This window comes from Engystomops pustulosus, unplaced genomic scaffold (genome assembly GCF_040894005.1).
Source record: "Engystomops pustulosus unplaced genomic scaffold, aEngPut4.maternal MAT_SCAFFOLD_732, whole genome shotgun sequence".
NCBI lineage: Eukaryota > Metazoa > Chordata > Amphibia > Anura > Leptodactylidae > Engystomops > Engystomops pustulosus.
In genome coordinates, this window is record NW_027285611.1 from 1 (window position 1) to 22,092 (window position 22,092).

At 43.2% G+C, this 22,092-nt stretch overlaps 1 protein-coding gene across 1 annotated transcript; it reads left to right on the forward strand.

Annotated features, from left to right (window-relative positions):
- Nucleotides 1-858: 858 nt before the first annotated feature.
- On the forward strand, nucleotides 859-20,402 carry LOC140112379 (hexosaminidase D-like). The gene is made up of 10 exons (XM_072132470.1): nucleotides 859-973; nucleotides 1,053-1,217; nucleotides 1,423-1,606; nucleotides 2,785-2,856; nucleotides 2,982-3,177; nucleotides 3,579-3,661; nucleotides 4,590-4,668; nucleotides 4,857-4,958; nucleotides 5,130-5,219; nucleotides 19,715-20,402. The coding sequence occupies exons 1-10, from the start codon at nucleotides 923-925 to the stop codon at nucleotides 19,881-19,883; spliced, it is 1,191 nt and encodes a 396-aa protein (XP_071988571.1). The 5' UTR covers nucleotides 859-922; the 3' UTR covers nucleotides 19,884-20,402.
- Nucleotides 20,403-22,092: the final 1,690 nt, after the last annotated feature.

Consider the following 22,092-nt stretch of genomic DNA (forward strand, 5'->3'; position numbering starts at 1 on the left):
CTATGTACAGGAATATAACTACTATAATACTGCCCCCTATGTACAAGAATATAACTACTATAATACTGCCCCCTATGTACAGGAATATAACTACTATAATACTGCCCCCTATGTACAGAAATATAACTACTATAATACTGCTCCCTATGTATAAGAATATAACTACTATAATACTGCCCCTATGTACAAGAATATAACTACTATAATACTGCCCCCTATGTACAGGAATATAACTACTATAATACTGCTCCCTATGTATAAGAATATAACTACTATAATACTGCCCCCTATGTATAAGAATATAACTACTATAATACTGCCCCCTATGTACAAGAATATAACTACTATAATACTGCCCCCTATGTACAAGAATATAACTACTATAATACTGCCTCCTATGTACAGGAATATAACTACTATAATACTGCCCCCTATGTACAAGAATATAACTACTATAATACTGCCCCCTATGTACAAGAATATAACTACTATAATACTGCCCCCCTATGTACAGGAATATAACTACTATAATACTGCCCCCTATGTACAAGAATATAACTACTATAATACTGCCCCCTATGTACAAGAATATAACTGCTATAATACTGCCCCCTATGTACAAGAATATAACTACTATAATACTGCCCCCTATGTACAGGAATATAACTACTATAATACTGCCCCCTATGTACAGGAATATAACTACTATAATACTGCCCCCTGTGTACAGGAATATAACTACTATAATATTGCTCCTATGTACAGGAATATAACTACTATAATACTGCCCCCTATGTACAAGAATATAACTACTATAATACTGCCCCCTATGTACAGGAATATAACTACTATAATACTGCCCCCTGTGTATTGATGTCTTTATAGTCCTCAGGATATTCGGGAGATCCTGCGTCTGGCGGAGATGCACAGTTTAGAAGTGATTCCTCTTGTACAGACATTTGGACACATGGAGGTGCGGTGGGGTGTGGGGGGCAGTGATGGGGTCTTCTCTTGCGTTCCTTTCTCCTAATACCTTGTGCTCTCCCCTGTAGTTTGTCCTGAAGCACAGGGACTTTGCCCGCCTGAGGGAGGTGCCCACTTACCCCAACAGTCTGAACCCTCACCTGGACGAGTCCCTGCGGCTCCTCCATGACATGATCCGGCAGGTGATGGAGCTGCACCCCGGGGTCCGCTGGCTGCACATCGGCTCTGATGAGGTACAGTGTCCTGCACCCTGGTATTGGGGTGGGGGTCCCCCTGTTGGGGAGTAGAGGTAGATGACTCCTGCGGTTACACATCACCAAAACTAATCAAAGCTTTATACAAATCTGTGTAGAATTTCCTTGTATTGTGTATCAATCAATAACAGAATTTTGCTGCAGCTTTGGATGTAACTGGAGAACACATACACTTCTTCTATAGGTCTACTACCTTGGGGAGGGAGAAGAATCCAAGCAACGTCTTGCCCAAGGCGGCCTGGCAGTAGAAGACCTCTTTATGTGTCACCTGAAGAAAGTGGCCGCACACGTGGTCTCCACTTATCCGGGCGTCAGACCCATCGCCTGGGATGACATGCTAAGGGGGGCCTCCGCCCAGACATTAACCGGTCAGTAATCTGCAGTGTTAGTAGCAGCAGGACTGTGATTTATAGATTTATTGAAGGTTGTGGGGGCATGTTCTTACACTGCTGTGCTCTGTGCAGACAGTGTGATGTTTTGTCCCTGGAGCTCTGTGAAATTATATACCTTTGTGTATGTTGTTAGTAGCAGCAGGACTGTGATGTATAGATTTATATTCCTGGATTGAAGGTTGTGGGGGCTTGTCCTCACACTGCTGTGCTCTGTCCCTGGAGCTCTGTGAAATTATATACCTTTGTGTATGTTGTTAGTAGCAGCAGGACTGTGATGTATAGATTTATATTCCTGGATTGAAGGTTGTGGGGGCTTGTCCTCACACTGCTGTGCTCTGTCCCTGGAGCTCTGTGAAATTATATACCTTTGTGTATGTTGTTAGTAGCAGCAGGACTGTGATTTATATTCCTGGATTGAAGGTTGTGGGGGCGTGTTCTCACACTGCTGTGCTCTGTGCAGACAATGTGGTGTATTGTCCCTGGAGCTCTGTGAAATCATACCCTTGTGTATGCTGTTAGTAGCAGCCGGACTGTGATTTATAGAATTATATTCCTGGATTGGAGGTTGTGGGTGCTTGTCCTCACACTGCTGTGCTCTGTCCCTGGAGCTCTGTGAAATTATATATCTTTGTGTATGTTGTTAGTAGCAGCAGGATTGTGAACAAGAGATTTATATTTCAGGAATGTGTGACATTTGTTATCATACATATCATGTATGCTGTTAGCAGCAACAGGACTGTGAAATATGGATTTATATTCTATGATTGTCTTTTCTTCAAGTACACTGGCCACGTGTACTCACACTGCTGTGCTCATAGATCTCTGCCACCAGTGTTAAGCATTGTCCCTGGAGAAATGTATAATCATACCTTTGTGTATGTTAGTATCAGCAGAACTGTGAAATAGGGATTCATATTTTTGGATTGTGAACTGGTGGCCTGTCCTCACACTGCTGTGCTCTTAGATCTCTGTACAGAACTGCCGCACAGCACCTCCCCTCTGCTATGAGTGGCACTGCAGTTTTTAACCAGATGTCTGCAAAGCATAGAGGAGAGACTGTTTTGTGCAGAGGACTCAGAGCACAGCAGTGTGAGGACCCCCTCCCCTACAATCCTGCTACATACTAATTCTACCTCATTCTTCATTGCCTGCAGACTCTGGACTCGCCCAGCTGGTGGAGCCTATGATCTGGGACTACACCCCAAACCTGGAGGTTGAAAATAGAGGTAGGTGAACTAGTCACAATTTAAAGGGGTAATTGCCTTTCATGTAACACATGGCACCACCTGCAGGGGGCGCCACAGGTCCTGCACTGAGCACTCATGACTCTGCATATCTACTACCCCTGCAGTTGCCCTGATCGAAAAGTATGTACAATGCGGCTTCCAGAAGATCTGGCTGGCCAGCGCCTTTAAGGGGGCCACCGGGGCCTGCCAGCAGCTGACCCATATCGGACATCACCTGGAGAACCATAGATGCTGGCTACAGGTGGCACAGAGGGTACCCCACCACACCCTGCAGGGACTGGCCCTCACAGGCTGGCAGAGGTACGACTCTTACTGATCTGTACATCCAGGGTCATGTTAGTTCATTAAAGGGGTCCCGACTTCTCTAGAATCCCTTGAAGTGCCCCTTCACTATGATCCGATCACACAGTGCCCTCCTGCTGGGACCTCTCCACATGTAATGTAGAAGATCCCTGACAGTGTATGAGTACGAGTTCCCTGCAGCTCCCCCGCAGGAGAAGAGAGGTATTACACAATACCCATTCATATTAATAGCTTGTCTGTATAATGCAGGACAGACCAGGTCCTCCAGAGATGGAGACACTCTTTATAACCGCACCTCGCCCGGGCCCGGATCCTGATGCAAGGACCCCCCCTTCATCTATTGATTATCTAATATGGTGTATGAAAATAAATCCCTTTATGACTCTTTTATCTTTCAGGTACGACCACTTCTCCGTTCTGTGTGAGCTCCTCCCAGTGGGCATACCATCTCTGGCCGTGTGTCTGCAGACGTTGAAGAATGGTATGGTCCATCGTGAATACAGCTGTCCCTTAGAGCTGCACCTCTGTGTAATCACACCTTTGTGTATGTTGTTAGTAGCAGCAGGACTGTGAGATAAAGATTTATATTCCAGAACTGTAGCTTCTCCAAGTGCACTGGGGGCGTGTCCTCACACTGATGTGCTCTGTTCTCTCTGCAGGTAGTGTTCGGTATTGTCCCTGGAGAGATGTGTAATCAGACTTTTGTGTATGTTGTTAGTAGCAGCAGCACTGTGATATATGGATTTATATCACAGTAGTGTTGCATAGTGCAGTGAAGTCTCCTCACACTGCTGTGCTCTATGATCTCTGCAGTCAATGTTAGGTATTGTCCCTAGAGAGATGTATAATCAGACCTTTGTGTCTTTATATTCCAGGATTGTGCACTGGAGGCCTGTCCTAACACTGCTGTGCACTAAGCTCTCCGCAGCCCCTCCCCTCTGCTATATTGAATCTTGTTGGGTCAAACCAAAAATCCAAGACCGTTCAATGCAGAGAGCACAGCAGTGTGAGGACACACTTTCCTTCCATATGGAGAAGCTACAATAATTGATTGTTTTCCTTCCTTTACTCGCCACATACACAGAGATCTGATTACACATCTCTCCAGGGACAGTACCTACACTGGTTGTAGAGTGCACAGAGCACAGCAGTGAGAGGGTACATTCCCAGTGCACTCCAGTGCAATCCTGGAATTTAAATCCATGTTTCACAGTCCTGCTGCTACAACATAAAGGTCTCTCAAGGGACATTTCCATTAAACCACTGATACGTTCCCTTTAATCAAGTTGAGCTGCAGTACCACACACAACCTGAGGACCAGGGTGGCGCTGTAGGTAGCAGCAGCAGCGATGTTTTTCTATTCTTTTTAACCCCATCAATACCACATGGATCCTCCTGTACCTCTGCAGGTTCTTACTCGGAGCAGGCGGCCGCCTCCATACAAGAAATATTGGGAATCTCCCATCTGGATACGGAGAATTACATGAGGTGAGGACAGTAGTGTGTGCAGGGCTCAGGGAAAGCTGGGTGATAACCAGTATGGCCGCCATGACTAGCACCCACCATTGTGACGGTTGTCACCCAGGAACCTTCTTATACAATCTCTCTCTATGCCTTGATGTTGCCTGACATCCTCTGTGCTGCTGTGAGCTGATGTTGTCTTATACTTTGCGCAGTGAAGCTTCAGGCTCCTTCCCCGGCAGTGACGTCTACAAGATGATCACCCAAGTCGTCTTCTTCCTGAAGAATCCAACCCAGGAATTCCTGGAGAGAAACCGGTGAGAACCAGTACAGTATACGGCGCCAATATTATACTGGACCCTGGTACTGTATATAGTACTGTATACCAGGACCCAGTGTAGTATAACACATGGAGAGCGGAACCACCAGGTATATGAGGCAACCTGAAGGGTCAAGGATCCAAATTTTATTTTTCCATTGTCTTCCAGGATTGTCACCGGTTGGTTCAGTCCGTTTCACAGGAAGAAAAAAATTATTCATCCCATAATGGTCCAACAGATAGAACCCGAGGCCGTGAGGTAAGAGACATTACACTGTGTGCCCACAGGGGGCAGTATTATAGTAATTATATTCTTGTACATAGGGGCAGTATTATAGTAGTTATATTCTTGTACATAGGGGGCAGTATTATAGTAGTTATATTCCTGTACATAGGGGGCAGTATTATAGTAGTTATATTCTTGTACATAGGGGGCAGTATTATAGTAGTTATATTCCTGTACATAGGAGGCAGTATTATAGTAGTTATATTCCTGTACATAGGGGGCAGTATTATAGTAGTTATATTCCTGTACATAGGGGACAGTATTATAGTAGTTATATTCTTGTACATAGGGGGCAGTATTATAGTAGTTATATTCTTGTACATAGGGGGCAGTGTTATAGTAGTTATATTCCTGTACATAGGGGGCAGTATTATAGTAGTTATATTCCTGTACATAGGAGCAGTATTATAGTAGTTATATTCCTGTACATAGGGGGCAGTATTATAGTAGTTATATTCCTGTACATAGGGGGCAGTATTATAGTAGTTATATTCTTGTACATAGGGGGCAGTATTATAGTAGTTATATTCTTGTACATAGGGGGCAGTATTATAGTAGTTATATTCTTGTACATAGGGGGCAGTATTATAGTAGTTATATTCTTGTACATAGGGGGCAGTATTATAGTAGTTATATTCCTGTACATAGGGAGAAGTATTATAGTAGTTATATTCTTGTACATAGGGGGCAGTATTATAGTAGTTATATTCCTGTACATAGGGGGCAGTATTATAGTAGTTATATTCCTGTACATAGGGGACAGTATTATAGTAGTTATATTCTTGTACATAGGGGGCAGTATTATAGTAGTTATATTCCTGTACATAGGGGGCAGTATTATAGTAGTTATATCCTTGTACATAGGGGGCAGTATTATAGTAGTTATATTCTTGTACATAGGGGGCAGTATTATAGTAGTTATATTCTTGTACATAGGGGGCAGTATTATAGTAGTTATATCCTTGTACATAGGGGGCAGTATTATAGTAGTTATATTCCTGTACATAGGGGGCAGTATTATAGTAGTTATATTCTTGTACATAGGGGGCAGTATTATAGTAGTTATATTCCTGTACATAGGGGGCAGTATTATAGTAGTTATATTCCTGTACATAGGGGACAGTATTATAGTAGTTATATTCTTGTACATAGGGGGCAGTATTATAGTAGTTATATTCTTGTACATAGGGAGCAGTATTATAGTAGTTATATTCCTTTACATAGGGGGCAGTATTATAGTAGTTATATTCTTGTACATAGGGGGCAGTATTATAGTAGTTATATTCTTATACATAGGGGGCAGTATTATAGTAGTTATATACCTGTACATAGGGGGCAGCAGGGCAGCCATCAGGAAATTCGGGGCCCCATACAGCAAAAGTGTCTGGGCCCCAACACACCCCAAAACCGAACAAGCCTCCTGCCCCCCGCAGTGACCTTTCACAAACAGGGTTTGAGGCCTGTTGCTACGACAAGGCACACTCTTCTGGTAGATTGCCAATAGGAGTCATACTTTTGGTCAAGTATATTTATTATAGTGCAAATATGGCATCAAAAACTAAAGCATGGTGAACAGTAAACATATAAAAGTGTTTAACAGACAACATATAACAAATATAACATTATAAAGTGCAATTGTTAGGGCCGCCACTATCTTTTAATGTTTTAATAAAGAATTGTGTTAATTACCAGTGGGGGTGCTCCAGTGCACCTAAGGGCTCTTTACGTCACCCTGCCACCAGTCCTGAGGTAATCTGAAGTCCTGGTACCTGTGCCTGCTCAGCAACCTCTGTGAATCACTGCATAAGGGTCAGGACTTCTTTTCCTTCCCATTGGTTCTGAGGAAATATGAAGGAGCGTTCATTGCATGCCCCAAGGAAACCTAAAGTCCCAGCACCTGCACACTGATTCACAGAGGCTGCTGAGCAGGCACAGGTATCGGGATTTCGGATCACCGCAGGACTGGCCGCTGGGTGACTTTGCACTCCACAGACAAAAGCGCACATACACTATATATGCATAATACACATAAACACATATTAACACTGCCTCATATATACTCTACACACGCTATATTCACACTACACATATAAATACATACACCATATGAAACACTGAAATTCAGTTGCACATAAATATATTATATATATATATATCCACGTACCTGTACAATACTAATAATATTGCAGTAATGAATATATCACATATACATAAATATATACCAGCTGCGAAAAAACTGCACGTTAGTATACAGCGCCAAAAAAATGACTGCACTAAAGGGCTGCCTCTAAAAACACCACAGTCACTGACAGTATAATATCACAGGAATAAAAATTATGTCCTAATTACATTTATACAAAGACCGGAGGCTGTCTGATTTTAACCCTTCTATTACAATGTGTGATTTGCACATTGTAATAGATGATGTAGAAAATCCGCATATACTGTAGTATGGCAGTATATGGTAGGATCAGTCAGACAACCTGGAGTTAAAGTACCCTAGGGGGTCTGAAAAATAGTAAAAATAACAGTAATGCCCCCCCCCCCCACACACACACATATATATAGTAATGGCCCCCACACACACAGATATATAGTAATGCCCCCCCCCCACACACATATATATACAGGCAGTCCCCGGGTTACATACAAGGATTATCAATAAAGCTTCATTACAGACACTTTACAGCTGATCATTGCACCCTGGGACTAAACTAAAGCATCCAGAGAGCTTCACCAGAGGTCACAGTGGGCAGAGGTCCTTAAGTAGGGGACCGCCTGTATAGTAATGGCCCACACACACACAGATATATAGTAATGGCCCCCCACACACACACAGATATATAGTAATGGCCCCCCACACACACAGATATATAGTAATGGCCCCCACACACACAGATATATAGTAATGGCCCCCACACACACAGATATATAGTAATGGCCCCCCACACACACAGATATATAGTAATGGCCCCCACACACACAGATATATAGTAATGGCCCCCACACACACAGATATATAGTAATGGCCCCCACACACACAGATATATAGTAATGGCCCCCCACACACACAGATATATAGTAATGGCCCCCCACACACACAGATATATAGTAATGGCCCCCACACACACAGATATATAGTAATGGCCCCCCACACACACAGATATATAGTAATGGCCCCCCACACACAGATATATAGTAATGGCCCCCACACACACAGATATATAGTAATGGCCCCCACACACACAGATATATAGTAATGGCCCCCCACACACACAGATATATAGTAATGGCCCCCACACACACAGATATATAGTAATGGCCCCCACACACACACACAGATATATAGTAATGGCCCCCCCCACACACAGATATATAGTAATGGCCCCCACACACACAGATATATAGTAATGGCCCCCCACACACACAGATATATAGTAATGGCCCCCCACACACAGATATATAGTAATGGCCCCCCACACACACACACACACAGATATATAGTAATGGCCCCCCACACACACAGATATATAGTAATGGCCCCCACACACACAGATATATAGTAATGGCCCCCCACACACACAGATATATAGTAATGGCCCCCCACACACAGATATATAGTAATGGCCCCCACACACACAGATATATAGTAATGGCCCCCACACACACAGATATATAGTAATGGCCCCCCACACACACAGATATATAGTAATGGCCCCCACACACACAGATATATAGTAATGGCCCCCCACACACACAGATATATAGTAATGGCCCCCCCCACACACAGATATATAGTAATGGCCCCCCACACACACAGATGTATAGTAATGGCCCCCCACACACACAGATATATAGTAATGGCCCCCCACACACACAGATATATAGTAATGGCCCCCCCCACACACACAGATATATAGTAATGGCCCCCCCCACACACACAGATATATAGTAATGGCCCCCCACACACACAGATATATAGTAATGGCCCCCACACACACACAGATATATAGTAATGGCCCCCCACACACACAGATATATAGTAATGGCCCCCACACACACAGATATATAGTAATGGCCCCCCACACACACACAGATATATAGTAATGGCCCCCCACACACACAGATATATAGTAATGGCCCCCCACAAACACAGATATATAGTAATGGCCCCCACACACACAGATATATAGTAATGGCCCCCACACACACAGATATATAGTAATGGCCCCCACACACACAGATATATAGTAATGGCCCCCACACACACAGATATATAGTAATGGCCCCCACACACACACAGATATATAGTAATGGCCCCCCACACACACAGATATATAGTAATGGCCCCCACACACACAGATATATAGTAATGGCCCCCACACACACAGATATATAGTAATGGCCCCCACACACACAGATATATAGTAATGGCCCCCACACACACAGATATATAGTAATGGCCCCCCACACACACAGATATATAGTAATGGCCCCCCACACACACAGATATATAGTAATGGCCCCCACACACACAGATATATAGTAATGGCCCCCACACACACATATATATACAGGCAGTCCCCGGGTTACATACAAGGATTATCAATAAAGCTTCATTACAGACACTTTACAGCTGATCATTGCACCCTGGGACTAAACTAAAGCATCCAGAGAGCTTCACCAGAGGTCACAGTGGGCAGAGGGGTCCGTCTTTAACTGTGGGTCGTCGGGTGTCCTTAAGTAGGGGACCGCCTGTATAGTAATGGCCCACACACACACAGATATATAGTAATGGCCCCCCACACACACACAGATATATAGTAATGGCCCCCCACACACACAGATATATAGTAATGGCCCCCCACACACACAGATATATAGTAATGGCCCCCCACACACACAGATATATAGTAATGGCCCCCACACACACAGATATATAGTAATGGCACCCACACACACAGATATATAGTAATGGCCCCCCACACACAGATATATAGTAATGGCCCCCCACACACACAGATATATAGTAATGGCCCCCACACACACAGATATATAGTAATGGCCCCCCACACACACAGATATATAGTAATGGCCCCCCACACACACAGATATATAGTAATGGCCCCCCACAAACACAGATATATAGTAATGGCCCCCACACACACAGATATATAGTAATGGCCCCCACACACACAGATATATAGTAATGGCCCCCCACACACACAGATATATAGTAATGGCCCCCCACACACACAGATATATAGTAATGGCCCCCCACACACACAGATATATAGTAATGGCCCCCCACACACAGATATATAGTAATGGCCCCCACACACACAGATATATAGTAATGGCCCCCCACACACACAGATATATAGTAATGGCCCCCACACACACAGATATATAGTAATGGCCCCCACACACACAGATATATAGTAATGGCCCCCACACACACAGATATATAGTAATGGCCCCCCACACACACAGATATATAGTAATGGCCCCCCACACACACAGATATATAGTAATGGCCCCCACACACACAGATATATAGTAATGGCCCCCCACACACACAGATATATAGTAATGGCCCCCACACACACAGATATATAGTAATGGCCCCCACACACACAGATATATAGTAATGGCCCCCACACACACAGATATATAGTAATGGCCCCCCACACACACAGATATATAGTAATGGCCCCCACACACACACAGATATATAGTAATGGCCCCCCACACACACACAGATATATAGTAATGGCCCCCCACACACACAGATATATAGTAATGGCCCCCACACACACAGATATATAGTAATGGCCCCCACACACACAGATATATAGTAATGGCCCCCACACACACAGATATATAGTAATGGCCCCCCACACACACAGATATATAGTAATGGCCCCCCACACACACAGATATATAGTAATGGCCCCCACACACACAGATATATAGTAATGGCCCCACACACACACAGATATATAGTAATGGCCCCCACACACACAGATATATAGTAATGGCCCCCCACACACACAGATATATAGTAATGGCCCCCACACACACAGATATATAGTAATGGCCCCCCACACACACAGATATATAGTAATGGCCCCCCACACACACACACACACACAGATATATAGTAATGGCCCCCCACACACACAGATATATAGTAATGGCCCCCCACACACACAGATATATAGTAATGGCCCCCCACACACACAGATATATAGTAATGGCCCCCCACACACACAGATATATAGTAATGGCCCCCACACACACAGATATATAGTAATGGCCCCCCACACACACAGATATATAGTAATGGCCCCCCCCACACACACACAGATATATAGTAATGGCCCCCCACACACACAGATATATAGTAATGGCCCCCACACACACAGATATATAGTAATGGCCCCCACACACACAGATATATAGTAATGGCCCCCCACACACACAGATATATAGTAATGGCCCCCCCCACACACACACAGATATATAGTAATGGCCCCCACACACACAGATATATAGTAATGGCCCCCCACACACACAGATATATAGTAATGGCCCCCACACACACAGATATATAGTAATGGCCCCCACACACACAGATATATAGTAATGGCCCCCCACACACACAGATATATAGTAATGGCCCCCCACACACAGATATATAGTAATGGCCCCCCACACACACAGATATATAGTAATGGCCCCCCACACACACAGATATATAGTAATGGCCCCCACACACACAGATATATAGTAATGGCCCCCACACACACAGATATATAGTAATGGCCCCCACACACACAGATATATAGTAATGGCCCCCCACACACACAGATATATAGTAATGGCCCCCCACACACACAGATATATAGTAATGGCCCCCCACACACACAGATATATAGTAATGGCCCCCCACACACACAGATATATAGTAATGGCCCCCCACACACACAGATATATAGTAATGGCCCCCACACACACAGATATATAGTAATGGCCCCCACACACACAGATATATAGTAATGGCCCCCACACACACAGATATATAGTAATGGCCCCCCACACACACAGATATATAGTAATGGCCCCCCACACACACAGATATATAGTAATGGCCCCCACACACACAGATATATAGTAATGGCCCCCCACACACACAGATATATAGTAATGGCCCCCCACACACACAGATATATAGTAATGGCCCCCCACAAACACAGATATATAGTAATGGCCCCCACACACACAGATATATAGTAATGGCCCCCACACACACATATATATACAGGCAGTCCCCGGGTTACATACAAGGATTATCAATAAAGCTTCATTACAGACACTTTACAGCTGATCATTGCACCCTGGGACTAAACTAAAGCATCCAGAGAGCTTCACCAGAGGTCACAGTGGGCAGAGGGGTCCGTCTTTAACTGTGGGTCGTCGGGTGTCCTTAAGTAGGGGACCGCCTGTATAGTAATGGCCCACACACACACAGATATATAGTAATGGCCCCCCACACACACACAGATATATAGTAATGGCCCCCCACACACACAGATATATAGTAATGGCCCCCCACACACACAGATATATAGTAATGGCCCCCACACACACAGATATATAGTAATGGCCCCCCACACACACAGATATATAGTAATGGCCCCCCACACACACAGATATATAGTAATGGCCCCCCACACACACAGATATATAGTAATGGCCCCCACACACACAGATATATAGTAATGGCCCCCCACACACACAGATATATAGTAATGGCCCCCCACACACAGATATATAGTAATGGCCCCCACACACACAGATATATAGTAATGGCCCCCACACACACAGATATATAGTAATGGCCCCCCACACACACAGATATATAGTAATGGCCCCCACACACACAGATATATAGTAATGGCCCCCCACACACACAGATATATAGTAATGGCCCCCCCCCACACACAGATATATAGTAATGGCCCCCCACACACACAGATGTATAGTAATGGCCCCCCACACACACAGATATATAGTAATGGCCCCCCACACACACAGATATATAGTAATGGCCCCCCCCACACACACAGATATATAGTAATGGCCCCCCCCACACACACAGATATATAGTAATGGCCCCCCACACACACAGATATATAGTAATGGCCCCCCCACACACACAGATATATAGTAATGGCCCCCCACACACACAGATATATAGTAATGGCCCCCACACACACAGATATATAGTAATGGCCCCCCACACACACACAGATATATAGTAATGGCCCCCCACACACACAGATATATAGTAATGGCCCCCACACACACAGATATATAGTAATGGCCCCCACACACACAGATATATAGTAATGGCCCCCACACACACAGATATATAGTAATGGCCCCCCACACACACAGATATATAGTAATGGCCCCCCACACACACAGATATATAGTAATGGCCCCCCACACACACAGATATATAGTAATGGCCCCCACACACACAGATATATAGTAATGGCCCCCACACACACATATATATACAGGCAGTCCCCGGGTTACATACAAGGATTATCAATAAAGCTTCATTACAGACACTTTACAGCTGATCATTGCACCCTGGGACTAAACTAAAGCATCCAGAGAGCTTCACCAGAGGTCACAGTGGGCAGAGGGGTCCGTCTTTAACTGTGGGTCGTCGGGTGTCCTTAAGTAGGGGACCGCCTGTATAGTAATGGCCCACACACACACAGATATATAGTAATGGCCCCCCACACACACACAGATATATAGTAATGGCCCCCCACACACACAGATATATAGTAATGGCCCCCCACACACACAGATATATAGTAATGGCCCCCCACACACACAGATATATAGTAATGGCCCCCACACACACAGATATATAGTAATGGCCCCCCACACACACAGATATATAGTAATGGCCCCCCACACACAGATATATAGTAATGGCCCCCACACACACAGATATATAGTAATGGCCCCCACACACACAGATATATAGTAATGGCCCCCCACACACACAGATATATAGTAATGGCCCCCACACACACAGATATATAGTAATGGCCCCCCACACACACAGATATATAGTAATGGCCCCCCCCACACACAGATATATAGTAATGGCCCCCCACACACACAGATGTATAGTAATGGCCCCCCACACACACAGATATATAGTAATGGCCCCCCACACACACAGATATATAGTAATGGCCCCCCCCACACACACAGATATATAGTAATGGCCCCCCCCACACACACAGATATATAGTAATGGCCCCCCACACACACAGATATATAGTAATGGCCCCCCACACACACAGATATATAGTAATGGCCCCCCACACACACAGATATATAGTAATGGCCCCCCACACACACAGATATATAGTAATGGCCCCCACACACACAGATATATAGTAATGGCCCCCCACACACACAGATATATAGTAATGGCCCCCCACACACACAGATATATAGTAATGGCCCCCACACACACAGATATATAGTAATGGCCCCCACACACACAGATATATAGTAATGGCCCCCCACACACACAGATATATAGTAATGGCCCCCACACACACAGATATATAGTAATGGCCCCCCACACACACACAGATATATAGTAATGGCCCCCACACACACAGATATATAGTAATGGCCCCCACACACACAGATATATAGTAATGGCCCCCACACACACAGATATATAGTAATGGCCCCCCACACACACAGATATATAGTAATGGCCCCCACACACACAGATATATAGTAATGGCCCCCACACACACAGATATATAGTAATGGCCCCCCACACACACAGATGTATAGTAATGGCCCCCACACACACAGATATATAGTAATGGCCCCCACACACACAGATATATAGTAATGGCCCCCCACACACACAGATATATAGTAATGGCCCCCCACACACACAGATATATAGTAATGGCCCCCCCCCACACACACACACACACACACAGATATATAGTAATGGCCCCCACACACACAGATATATAGTAATGGCCCCCACACACACAGATATATAGTAATGGCCCCCACACACACAGATATATAGTAATGGCCCCCCACAAACACAGATATATAGTAATGGCCCCCACACACACAGATATATAGTAATGGCCCCCAACACACACACACACACACAGATATATAGTAATGGCCCCCCACACACACAGATATATAGTAATGGCCCCCCACACACACAGATATATAGTAATGGCCCCCCACACACAATTTATAATTTTAAAAAAATAAACTCTAATACTCACATTTCTTCACTCCCCTTTTTCTGGCCTTCATCCTCCGTCTTCTGTACTGGGCACGTAGTGAGGCGCCCAGCGCTGGCAGCGTAATGACGTCATTATGCTGCCAGCGCTAGGACGCTTACCGTCCTGTGCGCTGCTTCAGTGTGACAGAGCAGGAAGTGTCAGTGCGCGTCACTTCCAGCTCTGTCATGAGCGCAGCTCCAATACAGAATGCCGCGGACGGCACAAGCACCGCCCCCACCGGCCCAGAATCATTAAATTATAGCCTGCCAGGCCAGCAAATTCACGGGGGGTCCGACAGACAGAGGCATTAGTGATTGCCCCGGCCCGGGCCCCCCCGTCCGATGGGCCCGGACTGCGGTCGGTACGCCACTGCCAGCGGCCCCCGGCGCCTCCACCCCACACCACACATATTGTGTGCAGCACAGACCGCACAGTCTGCGGCCCACCGGCCGGGCCCCCGGGCCCCCCCCCTAGTGTCTTAGAGTCCGGGCCCCATAGGGCAGTACCAGTTGTACTGCCCTATCGGCGGCCCTGGGGGGCAGTATTATAGTAGTTATATTCCTGTACATAGGGGGCAGTATTATAGTAGTTATATACCTGTACATAGGGGGCAGTATTATAGTAGTTATATTCTTGTACATAGGGGGCAGTATTATAGTAGTTATATTCTTGTACATAGGGGGCAGTATTATAGTAGTTATATTCCTGTACATAGGGGCAGTATTATAGTAGTTATATTCTTGTACATAGGGGGCGGTATTATAGTAGTTTTATTCTTGTACATAGGGGGCAGTATTATAGTAGTTATATTCTTGTACATAGGGGACAGTATTAGAGTAGTTGTATTCTTATACATATGAGGCAGTATTAGAGTAGTTATATTCCTGTACATAGGGGGCAGTATTATAGTAGTTATATTCTTGTACATAGGGGACAGTATTAGAGTAGTTATATTCTTGTACATAGGGGGCAGTATTAGAGTAGTTATATTCTTGTACATAGGGGGCAGTATTATAGTAGTTATATTCCTGTACATAGGGGGCAGTATTATAGTAGTTATATTCCTGTACATAGGGGCAGTATTATAGTAGTTATATTCTTGTACATAGGGGGCAGTATTATAGTAGTTATATTCTTGTACATAGGGGGCAGTATTATAGTAGTTATATTCTTGTACATAGGGGGCAGTATTATAGTAGTTATATTCCTGTACACAGGGGGCAGTATTATAGTAGTTATATTCCTGTACATAGGGGGCAGTATTATAGTAGTTATATTCTAGTACCTAGGGGGCAGTATTATAGTAGTTATATTCCTGTACATAGGGGGCAGTATTATAGTAGTTATATTCCTGTACATAGGGGGCAGTATTATAGTAGTTATATTCCTGTACATAGGGGGCAGTATTATAGTAGTTATATTCCTGTACATAGGGGGCAGTATTATAGTAGTTATATTCCTGTACATAGGGGGCAGTATTATAGTAGTTATATTCCTGTACATAGGGGGCAGTATTATAGTAGTTATATTCTTGTACATAGGGGGCAGTATAATAGTAGTTATATTCTTATACATAGGGGGCAGTATTATAGTAGTTATATTCTTATACATAGGGGGCAGTATTATAGTAGTTATATACCTGTACATAGGGGGCAGTATTATAGTAGTTATATTCTTGTACATAGGGGGCAGTATTATAGTAGTTATATTGTTGTACATAGGGGGCGGTATTATAGTAGTTATATTGTTGTACATAGGGGCAGTATTATAGTAGTTATATTCTTGTACATAGGGGGCGGTATTATAGTAGTTATATTCTTGTACATAGGGGGCAGTATTATAGTAGTTATATTCTTGTACATAGGGGGCAGTATTATAGTAGTTATATTCTTGAACATAGGGGGCAGTATTATAGTAGTTATATTCTTGTACATAGGGGGCAGTATTATAGTAGTTATATTCTTGTACATATGGGGCAGCATTATAGTAGTTATATTCTTGTACATAGGGGGCAGCATTATAGTAGTTATATTCTTGTACATAGGTGCAGTATTATAGTAGTTATATTCCTGTACATAGGGGGCAGTATTATAGTAGTTATATTCTTGTACATAGGTGCAGTATTATAGTAGTTATATTCCTGTACATAGGGGGCAGTATTATAGTAGTTATATTCCTGTACATAGGGGGCAGTATTATAGTAGTTATATTCCTGTACATAGGGGGCAGTATTATAGTAGTTATATTCTTGTACATAGGGGGCAGTATTATAGTAGTTATATTCTTGTACATAGGGGGCAGTATTATAGTAGTTATATTCTTGTACATAGGGGGCAGTATTATAGTAGTTATATTCCTGTACATAGGGGGCAGTATTATAGTAGTTATATTCTTGTACATATCGGGCAGTATTATAGTAGTTATATTCTTGTACATAGGGGGCAGTATTATAGTAGTTATATTCTTGTACATAGGAGGCAGTATTATAGTAGTTATATTCCTGAACATAGGGGCAGTATTATAGTAGTTATATTCCTGTACATAGGGGCAGTATTATAGGAGTTATATTCTTGTACATAGGGAGCAGTATTATAGGAGTTATATTCCTGTACATAGGGGGCAGTATTATAGTAGTTATATCCTTGTACATAGGGGGCAGTATTATAGTAGTTATATCCTTGTACATAGGGGGCAGTATTATAGTAGTTATATTCTTGTACATAGGGGCAGTATTATAGTAGTTATATTCCTGTACATAGAGGGCAGTATTATAGTAGTTATATTCTTGTACATAGAGGCAGTATTATAGTAGTTATATTCTTGTACATAGGGGGCAGTATTATAGTAGTTATATTACTGTACATAGGGGGCAGTATTATAGTAGTTATATTCTTGTACATAGGGGGCAGTATTATAGTAGTTATAGTAGTTATATTCTTGTACATAGGGGGCAGTATTATAGTAGTTATATTCTTGTACATAGGGGGCAGTATTATAGTAGTTATATTACTATACATAGGGGGCAGTATTATAGTAGTTATATTCTTGTACATAGGGGACAGTATTAGAGTAGTTATATTCTTGTACATATGAGGCAGTATTAGAGTAGTTATATTCTTGTACATAGGGGGCAGTATTATAGTAGTTATATTCTTGTACATAGGGGGCAGTATTATAGTAGTTATATTCTTGTACATAGGGGGCAGTATTATAGTAGTTATATTCTTGAACATAGGGGGCAGTATTATAGTAGTTATATTCTTGTACATAGGGGTCAGTATTATAGTAGTTATATTCTTGTACATAGGGGGCAGCATTATAGTAGTTATATTCTTGTACATAGGGGGCAGCATTATAGTAGTTATATTCTTGTACATAGGGGGCAGTATTATAGTAGTTATATTCCTGTACATAGGGGGCAGTATTATAGTAGTTATATTCTTGTACATATCGGGCAGTATTATAGTAGTTATATTCTTGTACATAGGGGGCAGTATTATAGTAGTTATATTCTTGTACATAGGGGGCAGTATTATAGTAGTTATATTCTTGTACATAGGAGGCAGTATTATAGTAGTTATATTCCTGAACATAGGGGCAGTATTATAGTAGTTATATTCCTGTACATAGGGGCAGTATTATAGGAGTTATATTCTTGTACATAGGGAGCAGTATTATAGGAGTTATATTCCTGTACATAGGGGGCAGTATTATAGTAGTTATATCCTTGTACATAGGGGGCAGTATTATAGTAGTTATATTCTTGTACATAGGGGCAGTATTATAGTAGTTATATTCCTGTACATAGAGGGCAGTATTATAGTAGTTATATTCTTGTACATAGAGGCAGTATTATAGTAGTTGTATTCCTGTACATGGGGGGCAGTATTATAGTAGTTATATTCTTGTACATAGGGGGCAGTATTATAGTAGTTATATTCCTGTACATAGGGGGCAGTATTATAGTAGTTATATTCTTGTACATAGGGGGCAGTATTATAGTAGTTATATTCTTGTACATAGGGGGCAGTATTATAGTAGTTATATTCTTGTACATAGGGGGCAGTATTATAGTAATATTCATTTCCTCCTTAGTCTCTTATCTAATTGGACATTAGTCCTGAGGGACCTCCAGGCGGCTCTGCTCCAGATCTTTCCAGAGGTGTCGGTGGAGGAGTGGATGGAGGAACATGCGCTTCCCTACTACCTGCAGCTGCAGGACCTGGTGCAGGATGTGAATGCCGCCCTGGAGAACCAGTCATAGACCTGACACCATTGTGCAGCTGCTCCTGAGCCTCAATCCTTATCTTTAGTCCTACAATATTCCTTATCTTGAATTACCTGCTAGATGACTCTAGTCACATCCAAAGCTGCATTCAGGATTCAGCTGTGTTATGGAGACAAGTTTAGCACTTTATTCTTGTTGCAGCGGCCGTGAAGAGATTTAAGCTGAGCCTGAGATTTGGCATCACTGATCTTGGTGCAGCTTTGGAAATGACTGGAGGATTTAAAATGCAAATTACTTGTAAATTGTGATTTTACTGTACAGTCATTTTTTTTTTTTCTGGCAAAGAAAATATGCAACACAATATTCTGTATATTCCCTGTGTGATAATCCAGAACATCCAGTGAGCTGTACTCACTATTTTGCTGCTGGTGCAGTCACTGTGTACATACATGACATTACTTATCCTGTACTGATCCTGAGTTACATCCTGTATTATACCCCAGAGCTGCACTCACTATTTTGCTGCTGGTGCAGTCACTGTGTACATACATGACATTACTTATCCTGTACTGATCCTGAGTTACATCCTGTATTATACTCCAGAGCTGCACTCACTATTCTGCTGCTGGTGCAGTCACTGTGTACATACATGACATTACTTATCCTGTACTGATCCTGAGTTACATCCTGTATTATACTCCAGAGCTGCACTCACTATTCTGCTGCTGGTGCAGTCACTGTGTACATACATGACATTACTTATCCTGTACTGATCCTGAGTTACATCCTGTATTATACCCCAGAGCTGCACTCACTATTTTGCTGCTGGTGCAGTCACTGTGTACTTACATGACATTACTTATCCTGTACTGATCCTGAGTTACATCCTGTATTATACCCCAGAGCTGCACTCACTATTCTGCTGCTGGTGCAGTCACTGTGTACATACATGACATTACTTATCCTGTACTGATCCTGAGTTACATCCTGTATTATACTCCAGAGCTGCACTCACTATTCTGCTGCTGGTGCAGTCACTGTGTACATACATGACATTACTTATCCTGTACTGATCCTGAGTTACATCCTGTATTATACTCCAGAGCTGCACTCACTATTCTGCTGCTGGTGCAGTCACTGTGTACATACATGACATTACTTATCCTGTACTGATCCTGAGTTACATCCTGTATTATACCCCAGAGCTGCACTCACTATTCTGCTGCTGGTGGTGCAGTGACTGTGTACATACATGACATTACTTATTCTGTACTGATCCTGAGTTACATCCTGTATTATACTCCAGAGCTGCACTCACTATTCTGCTGCTGGTGGTGCAGTGACTGTGTACATACATGACATTACTTATCCTGTACTGATCCTGAGTTACATCCTGTATTATACTCCAGAGCTGCACTCACTATTCTGCTGCTGGTGCAGTCACTGTGTACATACATGACATTACTTATCCTGTACTGATCCTGAGTTACATCCTGTATTATACCCCAGAGCTGCACTCACTATTCTGCTGCTGGTGCAGTCACTGTGTACATACATGACATTACTTATCCTGTACTGATCCTGAGTTACATCCTGTATTATACCCCAGAGCTGCACTCACTATTCTGCTACTGGTGCAGTCACTGGGTACATACATGACATTACTTATCCTGAGTTACATCCTGTATTATACCCAAGAGCTGCACTCACTATTCTGCTGCTGGTGCAGTCACTGTGTACATACATGACATTACTTATCCTGTACTGATCCTGAGTTATATCCTGTATTATACTCCAGAGCTGCACTCACTATTCTGCTGCTGGTGCAGTCACTGTGTACATACATGACATTACTTATCCTGTACTGATCCTGAGTTACATCCTGTATTATACCCCAGAGCTGCACTCACTATTCTGCTGCTGGTGCAGTCACTGTGTACATACATGACATTACTTATCCTGTACTGATCCTGAGTTACACCCTGTATTATACTCCAGAGCTGCACTCACTATTCTGCTGCTGGTGCAGTCACTGTGTACATACATGACATTACTTATCCTGTACTGATCCTCAGTTACATCCTGTATTATACCCCAGAGCTGCACTCACTATTCTGCTGCTGGTGCAGTCACTGTGTACATACATGACATTGCTTATCCTGTACTGATCCTGAGTTACATCCTGTATTATACTCCAGAGCTGCACTCACTATTCTGCTGCTGGTGCAGTCACTGTGTACATACA